General features: G+C 30.8%; 1 protein-coding gene across 1 annotated transcript; it reads right to left on the reverse strand.

The window, feature by feature from the left end:
- Positions 1-5316: 5316 nt before the first annotated feature.
- Positions 5317-7663, reverse strand: LOC102620983 (polygalacturonase-like). The gene is made up of 4 exons (XM_006493084.3): positions 7223-7663; positions 6209-6498; positions 5865-6093; positions 5317-5728 (listed from the first exon to the last, which is right to left on the reverse strand). The coding sequence occupies exons 1-4, from the start codon at positions 7661-7663 to the stop codon at positions 5510-5512; spliced, it is 1179 nt and encodes a 392-aa protein (XP_006493147.2). The 3' UTR covers positions 5317-5509.
- Positions 7664-16394: the final 8731 nt, after the last annotated feature.

Below are 16394 nucleotides of genomic sequence, written 5' to 3' on the forward strand. Positions count from 1 at the left end.
GACAGATTGATTTCTAGAAATTAAAAAAATTGGTGTGGTGCATGATATAACTCTTGACATAGATGTAAATCACATTCTTTATGCCCCAATGGTAATGATAACACTTTAATTTTCTTTTAATTTATATTAAAGTAGACTTAAAGAATGATTTTTCAGCAAATGGCACAAAATTTCATATATATGCGATCGTTATAATTAATTACTATCACAATTAATGAACCAGGGTTTCTGACTTTTAATTAATTGAATATACATAGTATTGGAATAGTTTTTATCATTGCATGTGTAACACTCATACATTCCTTTTGTTCACGTGCCCCATGGAGCAAACCCGGAGCACTTTCAGGCGACAAAGTCGCCCGATCATGCAGCTCTAAACAGAAGTCAAGTCATCTAGAAAAGTAGTGCTATTGGCACCTCTCTAAAACTCTCTTGAAGCCCCAATTGTTTGTTTATAACTTTATAAATTTAATTAAAATCAAACATAATTTTTGTTTGTTATTAACTGTTCACACCCTATCAATTACTTTACTATAGTTTTTGTTATTTTTCTCTTAATTTTCGACATATTTTTCAACTGATAAGATAATTACAAATTTGCCAAAGAAAATTCAATAGATTTGATGAATTTTATTGGATATTTTTAAAATTTTAAAAGATTTGATAGTCAATTACTTCCATATTTATTATTACTCAATGTTAAAATATCTGAATTGATAAATAATAATAGACATCCCAAATTTCATCTCAAATGATGCGATATGTAATGTGTCATTCTTCGAATAGTTGATAATTCTTTATAAGATTCAAATGAATTAATTATATTATCTCATCATCGAGTTGACAAATGCCACATTGTTCATTCATTGGTTTGTGAGATAATACAATTAATTCATATAAAAATTATCAATCACTTCATGAACGACACATCACATGCCACGTCTTTGAATGAAATTTAGGATTAAATTTTAAGATATATCTACCATTACTTTTTAATTTAACCTACCAATAAGCTAAGAAGGCAAACTAAAATGTGATAAGGCGGCATAAAGGACCTAGTTAAAGGACCTAGTTAAAACTGTTTTTTTTATGCATAAAGGACCTAGTTAAAACCATGCAACGACCAAACACGGTACGCAAACCTAGAGACATCATGTAACAAGCACCCTTCAGTTTCAGTTGGAGGAGTTAGAAAAACATGGATCCCAAGAGGCAAAAAGAGAGCTTGGTTGGCGAGGTAATTAGCTGCAAAATTGGTTTCTTGATAGTTATGCAACAGAGTTATCTACCAATCTCTGTTGAGGAGTCTTTTAATTTTCTAAATAAGAGAGGAATAAGCATTGAGATTACTGTTATTTGTGGCCAGGATCTCAATGATGCCTCGAATGTCAACTTCAACTTGTAGTTGATTTAAAAGAAAAAAATCACAGTTAAATTCATCCAAGTCAAGTTCAGGTTCATTATTCTGCCTCTCCTCTTTGGAGATGACTATGTTCGGTTCGGTGGGTTGCTGAACCTCATGTGTACTGGCTAGTTGGTCGGGGGGAGTGTAGTTTTTGGTATGATTGTTGGTTGGACTCTTGCCCATTGGCCTCCTACAACCTTACAGCGGCTTCTGGGGTACCAATTTCTTTTTATTGGCAGGGTACAACATAGGATCAGGGTAAGCTTCAAGATGTGTTACCATCTTCAATCATTGCACAAATTCTATTGGTTCCTATCTCTAGCACAGAACCTGATATAATTTGGTGGGCTCCCAGCCATGATGGTGTCTTTCATTTGCAGACAGCGTGGGAGCTTGTGCGTTGTTCTAGACCAAAAGATGACATTTTTTCGCTTATCTGACAAAAAAAATCCCATCTAGGGTTTCCTTTTTTCTTTGGCGGCTGTTACATGGTTATTTGGCTATTGATGATATCTTATGTTCGACAGGTTTCTGTATGGTCTCCTGATGTATTTGTGGTAGGGCTGTTGAGACTGCTCGGCATTTGTTCCTTGATTGTCCTCAGGTTAGGCCAATTTGGGCTCATTTTTGGCGAAATTTAGGCATGCGACATGTGGTTTTTTTAACCCCGCATCTTTGCTTTGTTATTGGCATCGGTGTACTCCATCTCGAAGACATATTCGAGTCCTTCTGTCTTGACTTATTTTATTGCAAGTTTAGAAAGCTCGTAATTCTTCTAGGTTTTATTCGCAGACCTTTTCTGTGGATGCAATTATCCACCAGGTGGGATTAGACCTAAAGCTTGGTAGCTCTGCTTTTGGATTTAAGCCCTCTTAGTTACGGGGGGTTTTGGGTTCTTGGATTACGGAGGATTTGCGTGTCATAATTCCACCCAAGAGGCCGATTCATTTAATTTCTTGGATGCGACCACCTCCTGGGGTTGCAAAATTAACAGTGGATGGTTGCTCTAGGGGTAGCCCTGGGACAGCTACAGCGGGTGGTATTCTTCGTGATTATCAAGGTGACGTTTTGGCTGCTTTTGGATATTTTCTTGGTTGCCAATCGATTATTTATGCTGAGCTTATGGGTATTTGCGAGGGGTTGGAGCTCGCTACTCATCTTGGATACTTTACACTTGAGATAGAATCAGATTCAACCACGGTGGTATCTTGGATTCATTCTTAGGGCCCTGTTCGTTGGGATTATGCTTATTTGTTACGTCGGGTATGTGCTTTGATATCCTCTTCTCATATTTTGATTAGACATGTGCTTCGAGATTCTACATCTGCTGTTGATTTCCTGGCGAACTGGGCTTGCACTCATCGGGTTAGCTGATGTTTCTTGTGTACTCGGGATCTACCTACGGGCTTATCTGACATTCTCCATTTAGGTGTACAAATTTTTCCTCATATCAGATGATAAGTTTTCTAGTTTATTTTTCAATTGATGGTGTATTCTTTTTTTTTTGTTCTTATATATTTACATTTATTTTAGGAGGTTTTGGGTTTTATCATCCCCTTATGTAATTACTTCTATTTTGATTTATATGACAAGTAGGGGTCCTGCCTAACCGCCACCTTTTTGGTGGTTGTTTAATTAAAAAAAAACTTTACTAAAAAAAAAAAATTCAACGGGATGAAAAGAGAGTAGAATTGGAAACATTTTCATTGTGCTTATTAATCGTTACAAGACATACACACCCCCAACTTCCATGAAAAAGATAAACAAACCATTTATTTTTAGAAATGTCAAAATGATTTTATGATCTTCATCCATTAATTAACTTTTATCATTAAAGCAACTGGCGATTACCTTTAGCATATACAATAACCTTTAAATCCTTAATTGACAATTATTTATTACGAATAAAGTAGAATTTTTTAATTAAAACAAAGTGGAAAATTTTAATAAAAATTTATATCTTTGAATTTATCTCATTGGATTTGTTTTATTTTTTCTTAGCAATATATTAGGTTTATTCTAATTTTATTTATAAAATATCGTGTACAGTTATAAAATATTATGTACAATGATAAATAATCTTTTATTTATTTATTTTAGATTTACACTAATTTATTTGATACTATATATGAAAAATAAATGATTAAATCTCACATATAATTATTGTGAAAAAAGGCAAACGAAAAATCAATTTTTAATGTCATTGGCAATTAATAATTAAGGGTATAAAGGTCATTGTACAAGTCAAAGCTAGTCAAAATTTGTTTAGTGGTAAAAGTGAACGAAGGGGTGCATAAGTCATTTTCCTTTTGCTTGCACTTACGATTTTTTGCCACGCAAACATTCATAATAATACAAGATTAAAATTTAATTACTTATAATTTTTTATATCATAACTATTAATCACATCTTTTTAAAAGGTAAGTACAAAGCTTATCATCATCCCAAAACTTAGTCATTATGATGTGTTTTTATAAGCATGCCGCCTTATCAAACTTCAAATTCACATTTATGGATTCAAAATGTAAAACTTGATTGAGAATGTAACCATGTGCGGCAATAGAGCAATGTCAAAATATTTAATCAGCAAAGAAAAGTACATAATCAACGCATGTTATATAGGTTCATGTACCCAGTAGCGGCTCGATCGGGCACTACTCATAATCAAGTTGTCTTATCAGACTTTGAAATTCAATTAAAAACTAAATATATTGATGGTGCTCTGTCCTCCAAAAGCTTGCATTGATGGAATTTAATATTACATTACGTACAATAATTGAATTTAAAATTTTCAAGACAATTTCTCGATGATATAAAAGAATTTGTTCATAGAAGTGACTTGAAAAATGGTATGACTAGGCTACAAGTCATACACGTATATGCTCTTTTCAATTATACACTAATTAATTTTTTGTTTTTAATAAAACAAAGGGAAAAATAAAAACGAAATGACACTTTAATCTCTCTTAAAATTATTTTTACCACTTAACTCTTAAAATAATTTAACATCTCATTTATCTTTGATATTAAAACGTACAGTAATAGAAAATACACCATTAAAGGGTAAATGTAACTATTTAACAAATAAGTTGATAACTAATTAATTTTAACGTCTCAAATAATTAATTTATTATGAAAAATGTTAAATTATCCTTTAACAATATATTTTTTTATTACTGTTTTAACATCAAAGATGAAATAAGGTATTAAAAATTTATCACGAACCAAGTGGTAGAAACAATTCTAAGAAGACCAAAATGTTAATTTGTCCCTATCTAGTGAACAGTCACATATATTATAGCTACACGTCGTATGATCAGATTAGGTATATAATAAGGCATCTATTGAAGCAGAGAGAATGAGGTATTGAGTGTCCATAGACATCACTCATTGCATTGCAGTTTCTTAAAGTAATTGATTTAGATGCCGTTGTATATAGTCAATGTAAAGTGAATACGAAATAGGTTCATACTGCTTATAGCATCCTAAAAGGTTATATTATCTTTCACTCAATATATGGATAAATAAATATTTTAAAATATATTATAATTTTCTATTCAAGTATAACATTACTAATTGCTAGTTAAATCAATTAGCACCCGCAAATATAACACCTTAGCAAACATTATCCACGGTGCAATTAATTTTATGTGACAGTGGAATAAAGAGAAAATTTATAAGGAAAATTAAAACAATAGAGGATTCAAAGAATGATCTTTCAAACGTGAAAATTAGATATAAAATCATCACTTTCTAGCCAAAATTCTTCAAAAACTTCTAAAAATATTTTCTGTGGACAAAAGAACAGCTATGACTTCTGCATATATAAATGCTGTATGTTCTTTTGTGAGATCATTTAACTTTTATGGGGAATAAGTAATCATTATGAATCTGTCAATGTACTTAGGGGCACAGATGATTACATTATTCTGCTTTGGTCATCTGGTAACATCACAAAATCAAGTACACATAAACTTATATTCTACTGGGATTTATCGCGACACTCAATCATGAAAGCTCTCTACTAAATGCTTCCATTGCGGTGTGCACACCCACTAATTCAAATCATTTTTCTGTTTGGTGGAAGAAACTATTTTTGATTTTTCAGAGACAACTCCTGGGCATTATTACTCCACTGGTTGTTCCGCCAATGTTCTTACACGTAGATGTTGCTGCTTTATTCATATAAGTAAGTTTGATATCTTGCAATTTGATTCCGCTGCATGGATTGCTCGAGCTGCAATCAAATGCGACTGCTTTTGGTGTAGCAGAAGTTCCTTGTATGTTCCTGTAAGTCACTTGACTAATCTTCACGCCTGAGTTCTGTTAATTTCAAACAAAATAAATTAACGAATCGATAAAATTTACTTAATCAATCAAGACTATTAAGATATGCAAATATGGCAAGAACTAACGTCATCATTTAATTTTATTGATAATTTCGGAAGAAAAAATTTACCTTGTTGGGGCATCCTTGATTGTTGGGGCAATAATTTTGATCAATTAAAATTGGGTTTTTAACATTCCTCATGATGATGTTTTGGAAGAAAACATTCCTTACAAAGCTTCTGCTAGGTCTAGCCCATGACTTGATTCTCACACCATTATCTGATCCTGTGAATACTGAATTTGTTAACGTAACGTTTTCGACACCATCTTCGTTGAGCTCCTTTCCAAGACTACCAATGCTGTGAATTTTAAATAAAAATTGTTAGACATAATTTCTACCAAGCTGCTAAGTATATGACATATGCATTGATGTATCATTTTTTTATGTGATAAATTCATTAATTAATTAATTACCTAACACCGTGCCCAGGGCCACACTTAATGTTGCTCATGTGCAAATTTCTGGCTCCTCGACCGACTGAGATACAATCATCACCAGTCTGAATGGTACCGCCGGTGATTGTGACGCCGGTAGAGGATTCAACGTGGATGCCATCGGTGTTAGGGCTTTCGGCTGGAGCAATGAACTTCACATTTCGGACTATTACATTGTTGCAACTGCTGATTACTAGGTGACTGAGCTGACTGTTGATTGATGTCAAGCCGCTAACAATAACATTGTTGGCCGAATTGATTGTTATCGACTGCAATGAGAAAACGATGAGATGTTAAACATCAATACTGGTTTGAATTATAGCCGCTTCACCATTTTATAAAATTTGTTTAATATGTAAAATTCAAAGCCTTTTTCTTGCTCATAATTAGAAGGCATGGAATTAAAACCATAGCATTAGCAAGTAATGCCATTTATAATTTTATATTTATGGTATGTGTATATAATATAGGAAGGAAATTCAAGGGTTCCGTTATATATAATGTGTATATTATTCCTAACTAAGCTTACATTAAGAGAATAAGAGAGAATGTGTGATTTCAAAAGTTTGACAATTCTAATATTAAAAAATGCGTTTATATAAATGAGCTTTTATAATTAGCAAATAGAATATGGTGCTTATAAAAAAAATTATAAAAAAAAGCTCTTGACCGTATATAAATAAAATATATACACGAGTAAAAAGATTTTTAAGAGTTTAGGTAAGCTCAAATTATAAAAGAATTTTAATTACTTTTTAAAATCTTCAATACCACATTTTTATTATATAACACAAGTGATCCTATAATAGAGTGACTGTACCATAAAGATGCCTCAGTTTTCTCGTTATAAATCTTAAAATTTCATTACATAATACATAATACATAATTAATCAAAATTTAGAATATGGAATGAAAATTAAGAATGCCCTCTATAACAACTGCGAAGAAAAATTTTAAAAATTTGAACTTCGTGTAATTTTCAGAATTACTTACCCTAGTTCCAACTGGGCAATTCCTTCCAGATTTCCTGCAAGCCCAGAAGCCAGCACCTTTACCATCAAGAGTGCCACCAATTATTGAAAGTCTATCGACCTTAATGAACAGAATCCAACGATCCGATTTTCCAAGTGCACGATAATCATTGGGAGCCACAATCGTTCCCGATATCTGAACTGTAATCCTGCTCTTGCATGGCCCTCTAAAAACTGCATTCTTTATCAAGTACCTTCCCTTTGGAACAACAATGGTGGAAGCCTGAGATGACCTACACGCCACTGCCCATGCCCTAAGAAAAGATTGTGTTGAATCTGTTCTCCCATCTGGTTTGGCACCAAAAGTTATCACGTTGTAACTAGCTGCATTTGATAATGTGATGAAAAAGATGAGAAAGACAGAAACAACACAAGAAATTGTAATAAGCTTGGCTGCTGCCATTTTTATTTAGAGACAAGAAAGCAATCAAGCTAATTGCTTAATGGTAAGTAGTTGGATGAATCAAAGAGAAGAGTTAAGGGTATTTATATTGAAAAAGGATGGATGGTACGTATATATGTTCTTTTATTTTTACTAACGGTTTTTTTCTAGCAATGAATAAATTGATTAAACTATATAATAGATTAAACTATATAATAATATTATAAAATTAAAGTCAAAATTAAGTACTTGGAATGGCATTTTTTTCCCCTTTATATGCATGTGATAAGGATACGTACGGCAGCACAGTCCTCTATTAACTAACTAATAACAAATAGGGCGTCGTGGGTTAGTTAGAATGCAAACGTAGTTATTAACTTGATTGCCAATAATATTCTCTAATAATCGGCATGGAAAGATAATTTTTGACATATTAAATTTGTCTTTAATCACTATTATTAGGTCATTATCCATTAGCTTAGACTTTTTGTTAAGGAATAGTAGAGCTAATATTTTGTATTCAAACTTCCATGTGCTCACTTTATTTCAGTTATTTCAATAATTCATCAATTTCAAGTTCCGCTCGAGTCAACATTTATACTAGCTTTGCTTGGTTTTTATTGGATTCACATTTCACATGAAATAGTTTGTTGTGAAGAAATATTAAAGTCACAAATTTTTTATACAAATTATATGACATAAAAACAATGCGTAGAAAAGAAAAATCAATACTGTCATGTCACATGAATTTGTATAATATATTTTATACAATGAAAAGAAAAGGCTATGGCATTACTCTTTGTGTATATGTATGAACTCCCCCCCCCCTTTTGCAATAAACCTTAATTACCACAAATGATTTTGTTTAAGGTTGAAACTTTTTTTTTTTTTTGAAAAGGGAGGTTGAAACTTATTTTATCTATTTGATTATATATTATAAAATAAATATCTGATAATTGTATTAAAACATTCTTTAAACAGTTATGCCCTTATGATATGTGGTGTAGTCCGCAAACAGCTTGATTTCAAAAAATTGAAGTACGGTGTGGATGCAAGATAATACTTTACATAAACACCGCCCATTCTATATGCTCCAATAATGTAACTCTCTCTAATTTTAGTTTATTTTATTTTATTAAAAAAGCTCCTCATGTGAGATTACATAAAAAATTTCTGCAAATAATAATCCAATTTCTTTTTCAAGTAATGGATTAAATATCTCCTCACGGATAGCCCATAGCTTACGTATTGAATGACTTATGATTATTGCATGTGGTAACGCTCACACATTCCTTTGGCTTTGTTCACGTGACACGTGGAGCAAACCCGGAGCACTTTCAGGCGACAAAGTCTCTAGTTCATGAGGCTCTAAACACAAGTCAATTGACCAAAGCCGTCAAACCCAAAGTAATTAGCAAATGATAATCTGCCACGTAATGCTACAATGCCACCGTCAATATCCTTCGTTTCAAAATAGATAGGAATCCCACGAGCTTAGACAAATTAACTATTTTACTCTAATGTTTCTAAAATACTCAATCAAACCCTCTCGTATTCTGTCTCTAGCTATTGCTTGGCTACTGAAACGAGTTAAATCTTACAATTTTGTAGGTAAATTTGTTTTCACTTTAGATTTTTTTTTTTAAAAAAGAAAAACTCAATAATTAAATGTGACAAACTATGGGGTAGTATTGTAATGCTATAGGAATAGTCAACAGTGAAGAAAATTAATTAAACGCTTGCTAAAATTTATTTAAAAATATTGTAAATTTTAAAAGCAATGACATGTTTTTGGTAAGTTTACTCTTAAACTACTGTGAGAATGTAAATGATTGAATTAAATATAATACTCAATAAAATTTATTTACACATTTATAAACATATATAAAAACTATTTTTATTGTGTATATATAATAATTGATAACTAAAATAAATATTTTTATATTATTAATTTTATATTTTTGTTTTATACTACATATGATGATATACATGGAATTATATAAAGTGTACACACACACACACACACACACACACACACACACACATATATATTATCAACTTAAATAAGTTACATACCTCCACCTCTAACTATAATTGTTCAAGTTAAATTTGAATAATATTTAAAATCTTCTAGCCTATTCCTCTGTTAAGCTTTTTTGTATGATGGGTAATTCATAGGCAAAGATGATCTTGGTTAGGTTAAGGACTCTTAGTATTTATAATCAACTTTATTCACTTCCTTCCATCAACAAAGTGAGTTAATTATTCTTATCTTTATTTTTAGAAAATTTGGATAGTTATTCTCATCATTATCTCATCAAAAAGCATGAGTAATTTTAATTTATCTCAATTTATGAATGTGAGTTACGTGAAGTACATGCATGTAACACTTATTTTGAGATTAGCACATGTATTAGTTTAATGATAATGCATGTAACATATTTATAAACTATATTAAGAATATGCATGTAACATTCTCCCACTTGGCTCACATAATTTTATCCTTATGAGATAAATTAAATCTTATTATTATGGCCACAGTAGCTACTCAACCTAAATGATAATGATACTTTATTTATTCAAGTAGAAATTTAAATATACATGAATCATGGTGGTTATGCTTATTTTAACAAACGTTTCCTTCTATGTATCACAAGTATAAGGATGTACGTACTTGAATATGTCAATACTGCATGAATGAATTTCATATAAGTCATTAAGGGTCCAAACAAGAGTAGTTTCAATAAGTAAACACGACAAACTTTTTATGCACAAACTTAATTTTATGACAAACTTTATATGAACAAACTTAATTTTAGTAAAAGTCGTATATATATGATTAGAGATGAATCTAGCAAGCAAACATTAATTTATTTAAGAAGCCCCGTATGTTCAACATGACTATTATATAATTTGGTCCACAATCCTTTAGTCATGGAGTCTACTAGCATAAGCTCAATATCTACATACTCAATAGTTACTTCACGCTTCTTGATATGATCTCTGACAACTAAAACTTTATATCAATATGTGGCTCCAACTCTTATTATTCTTTGAAAAGAATATTGCAGCAGAATTATCACAAAAGATTTTCAATGGTCTTTCTATAGAATCAACAATTTTTAGGCTTGTGATAAAATTTTTAAACCATATATAGTCCCTGTGTTGTAGCTTCATAGCATCTAATAAATTCTGCCTCCACAGTAGACAAAGTAATTATAGATTGCTTACCACTTTTCCAAGATATAGCCCCTTATGCAAGAACGAAAATATATCTTGAAGTGGACTTTTTAGCATGCACACATCTAGTAAAATTTGAGTTCGAATATCCAATTACCTCAAGATTATTAGAATGCCTATATGTGAGTTTATAGTCCTTAGTTCCTTGTAGATGCTGCATCACCTTTTTAGTAGCTTTCTAGTGTTCCAATCCTGGATTAATTTGATATCTATTTAATACACCTACAATATAGGCAAGGTCAGACCTACTACACACTTGTGCATATGTTAGGCTACCAACAACAAAAGCATACGGAATATTTTTCATTTGTTCTTTCTTCAAATTATTTTGTGGATATTGTTTTTGACGGAATTTGTCCCCTTTAATAATAGGTACTACAGTAGGAGAATAGTCCTTCTTTTTAAATTTTTCCAAAACTTTTTCAATAAAGGCCTTTTGAGACAATCTTAATGCCCTTTTAATCCTATCTCTGTAGATTTCTATGTCGAGGACATACAAGAATTCATTCATATCCTTCATGTCAAAGTTTTTGCCAAGAAATTGTTTAGTCTCATGCAGCAAACTTGCGTCATTACAAGCAAGCAAGATATCATCTACATATAAGGTAAAAGATAAATTTGTTCTCAGTGACTTTAAGGCATATACATTGATTAACAATGTTTTCTATGAAACCATATGAAGTAACAATAATGTGAAACTTCAAATACCATTGGCGAGAAGTTTGTTTTAGTCCATATATAGATTTATTTAATTTGCAAACCAAATGACTGTCTTTGTCAGTGTAAAAACCTTCAGGCTACTTCATGTATACTTCTTCTTTAGGATCCCAATGAAAGAAAGCGGTTTTCATGTCCATTTGATGTAGTTCTAAATCAAAATGAGCTACCAAAGCCATGATAATTCTAAATGAATCCTTTTTCAAAATTGGAGAAAATGTTTCTTGATAATATATGCCTTCTATTTTAGTGAATCCCTTAACCACAAGTCTAACTTTATATCATTCTATATTACCAGTCGCATTTCTTTTGGTTTTGAAAATCCATTTACAACCTATAGTTGAATGGCCAGAAGGTAATTGAATGAGATTCCAGACTTTATTTGTAGCCATAGATTCTATTTCTTCCATCATTGCATCATGCTATAGTTTAGAATTTTCTCCATTCGTGGCTTGTCAAAAGGAATTTGGATCTTGATTAATTTCATAATTAAACTCAAACTCTTGAAGATATACCTCAAAATCACTAGAAGTTGCAGATTTGTTTACTCTTAAAGACTTTCTTAATCTTATTATTTCACTTTTATTTTGTCAATTTTGAGTGATAACATCTTTATGAAGTAGTTGAACTTCAATTGGTTGTTCTTCAATTATTTTTGTAGGAAATACACCAACAAATTTGTTTATTTCCTGAAATTCAATATTTCTAGGAAAGTCATTTCAACTTGGGCCAAGATCTTCAAATATTTTTGCATTCTATCTCCGACGATCCTTATAATGAGTGAAGGTCAATAAAACTTATAGCCTTTAGAGTTTGCTAGATAGTCTGTAAAATAACAACTAACTGTTCTTGGGTCCAATTTCTTTAATTGAGGATTCTAGATCCTTACTTCAATAGGACAACCCCAAATGTGTACATGTCTCAAACTAGGTTTCCATCCATTCCAAATTTCAAAAGGTGTTTTAAGAACAGCCTTTGATGGAACTTTGTTCAAACTATACACAACTGTTTTTAAGGCTTCACTCCAAAATTTTAAAGGAAGACTGGACTTGCTGATCATATTTCTCTTTTCTACAACATCATTCTATTAACTAACTATTAACTATTCAAAGGAAGACTGGACTTCCTATTTCTCTTTTCTACAACACCATTCTATTGTGGTGTGCTAGGCATTGTATATTATGCAATAAAGCCTTCTTCTTCAAGAAATTTTGTAAATAGACTTGGCATTTGTCTGTTTTCTATGTATGTTCCACAATATTCTCCACCTTTATCAGATCTTACAATTTTTATTTTTCCCCTTTTTTCTCTCTCCTTATGCTTTATAATTCTTAAAAGCATCAACTGCTTCTTCTTTATAATTCAAAAAATAAAGATACATGTATCTTGAATGATCATCTATAAATGAGGTAAAACATCTCTGACCATTTAGACAAGGAGTAGAAAAAGGTCTACAAATTTCAATATATATAATCTCAAGATTTTTATTACTCCTCTTGGCTCCTTTGGTAGTCTTGTTAGTTTGTTTTCCCTTAATGCAGTCTATATAAGTATTAAAATCAGTAAAATCAAGAGTTTGTAAAACTCCATCATTTACTAATCTTTAATTCTCTCTATGGAGATATGTCCTATCTCCTATGCCAAAGTTTAGAGGAATTCTCATTAATAATACAGTGCTTAGTGCTAATATTTTCATCATGTAAAGGAAAAAGATTAGATTCAAATATGGGATCTAAATTTAATTTATATAAACCATTAAATAAAACTCAATTGCCAATAAAATTATTGTTCTTATATATATTACAAGCTTTGTGTTAAAAAACAAATTTAAATCCTAATGAAACAAGATGAGCAATAGAAATTAAATTTATGGAAAATGTGGGTACATAAAATGTGTTGTCAAGGTCTAAATAGAAAACCCGATTTTAAAAATAATCTAAAAGTTCTCACAACCTCAACACTTGATTGCATTCTATTTCTTGAATAGATACCTTGCATATTTGCCTTTAGCTTCCTTAGGTTGAGAAAACATGCTTGATATTAGTAATGTGAGTTGTAGTACTGGAATCAATCCACCAAGTATTATTAGGGATATCAATGATATGAGATTCATGACATACATGAGAGATAGATCTACCTTTCTTTTCTTGCCATTTTTTTTATATTTTTGGCAATTCTTCTTTATGTATCCCTTTTTCTTACAAAAGAAGCACATATCCTTCTTACCAAATTTCTTCATTGGCATTGGCTTCTCCTTATCCTTGGGAACACTTTTACTTTTGGTTATTTCTTTTCACATGAGTAGTTAAATGGGCACTTTCTAACTTCTCATATTTCAATCTCTCTTCTTCTTAAGTACATATGGTCAAAAGTTCATTAACAGACCAATTTTCTTTGTGTCTTATGTGATATTTTGAATGGAACATATTTGTTAGGAAGAGAGTGAGTATGAAATTAACAAAAAATTACTCAAACATCTTTATCTCAAGTGGCTTAAGTTGAGCAGCATTATCCCTCATTTTCATTATATGCTCTCATACATCTTTGTATTATCAAGCTTCATGCCTGAAATTTTTTACATTAAAATGCTTGCCAATGCCTTATCATGACTTACAAATTGTTCTTTAACAACTTTTATAAACTCCTTAGCTTTAGTGCATTGTGGGATGGAACCCCTAATACTTTTACTGATATGAGATTGCATGAATATCAAAAGTGATTAGATCTCTCCCACTTTTCATATACATCTTTCTGACTTTGCATACTCGATTCCATAGGGATAGGTAGTTCATCCTCACAAAGCGCCAAGATAATATCCATGCACCCTAAATTTAAGAGAACTCTCTCTTTTCAGTTAGAAAAGTTATCACCCCCACAACATTGGAACGCGAGTAGAATAATTGAAACAATTAGGAACCACTGTATACGAAACAAAAAACACATTAATGCTATGAAAATTTTAATCTCAGTATTGAATTTACCAATGTCAAAATTCAGTTGTAAATTCAAACTTTCTTATGGGCAAAGGTTAAATAATGTATTGAATTTACATCAATCTTTAATAATAAGACTAGCAAATATAAATACCAAAACAAAAAAATTCCATACCTATGAGCATAGAAAATTCTAATTTTGATACTCAAATCACCATTTTATTCCAATTAAATTCGTTTAATAATTATTTCCCTTTGGGCCAAATAATTATAAATTAATTGCAATATGTTCAATGCCTTTCATATCTTTAAAATAAAATCCTTTCTAACCTATGAGCATATGCTATGCAAATATCATCATATATTTGAAATGTCGTGGCTTCTTTCAAAACTGTGATGATATTACAAAGAAAAGACATTAACATAACATGATTCCATAACTTCATGATGATCGTATAAATAGCCTTTGGTTAATCTATCGTATTTCAAGTATTAGGCTAAACAATACATAACGTATTGCAATCATAAATATGATAGTTTCCATAACATATACATCATTAACACCATAGCATATAAGGTCGTGGCTATATATGATCAAAAACTATAAACTGAGTGCAAAAATACTATATAACTGAACAACAAGATCTGAAGGGTGGCTCTGATATCACATATTAACTTAATAATAATATATACATATTGAAATATATTATAGATTATCAACTTAAATAAGTTACATACCTCCACCTCTAGCTTCCAGGTAAGGAGAAATAAGTGAACCCGAATTTGGCGGAGGAAGAAAAAAGGAACTTAATATAACAATGCCAAGCAAGACCAAGTTATATTTTATTCAAGTTAAATTTGACAAATACTTAGAATCTTCTAACATGTTCCTCTATATAGCCTTTTTGTATGATGGGTAATTCATAGGCAAAGATGATATTGGCTAGGCTACGGACCCTTAGTTTTTATAATGGACTTTATTCACTTTCTTCTATTAAGAAAGTGAGTAAATTATTCTTATCTTAATTTTTAGAAATTTGGAATAACTATTCTAATCATTATCTCATCATAAAAACATCAGTAATCTCAACTTATCTTAATTTATGGATGTGAGCCATATTAAGTACATGCATGTAACCCCTGTTTTAAGATTAGCACATGTATTAATTTAATGATAATGCATGTAACATATTTATAATCCATATTAATAATATGCATGTAATAGTATACAGTTGATTTTCAAAACTAGATTTTGAAAAGCTACTTTTTCCTAACTTTACAAAATATACTGTAAGATAGGGTAATTTTTCCAAAAGTAATTTCTAATAAAAATTACCAAATACCAAAATTAATTTTTACCTTTTCAAATATACTTTTGAGTCCCCAAACGATTCTTATATATTATTGGGCATTCTGTTACATGGATGATATCAATGATGTAATAAAGTGATAAAAATAAATAATGAAAGGGATCTAATTGGGTAGTTTCACATACTAAAGGTGAAGTTCGTAAATTACTCAAAAGTTTCGTATCCAGGAGTTACACACACATTATTAGAAACGAGCTTCATTATATATATATATATATATATATATAGTTTATTAGAAACGAGTTTCATTATAAAATTTAAAAATTGATTAAGCAATGATAAAATACTCTCTTTTATTTTTAAAATTGACAAATGAATCTAAGTCGTCATGCTTGAGCTTGAATTTAACTGGAAACAACTTGATTTTCGAACCAGTTTCATTATCTCAATACACAAAATTTAGAGAAGGTTATTGAATAAAGGCATGACTTAATTGATTAATTATTATGTTATAAAGGGTAGGTTCATGAATCATTAACGGTTGTCATGTGT

This window comes from Citrus sinensis, chromosome 3 (genome assembly GCF_022201045.2).
Source record: "Citrus sinensis cultivar Valencia sweet orange chromosome 3, DVS_A1.0, whole genome shotgun sequence".
Classification (NCBI taxonomy): Eukaryota; Viridiplantae; Streptophyta; class Magnoliopsida; order Sapindales; family Rutaceae; genus Citrus; species Citrus sinensis.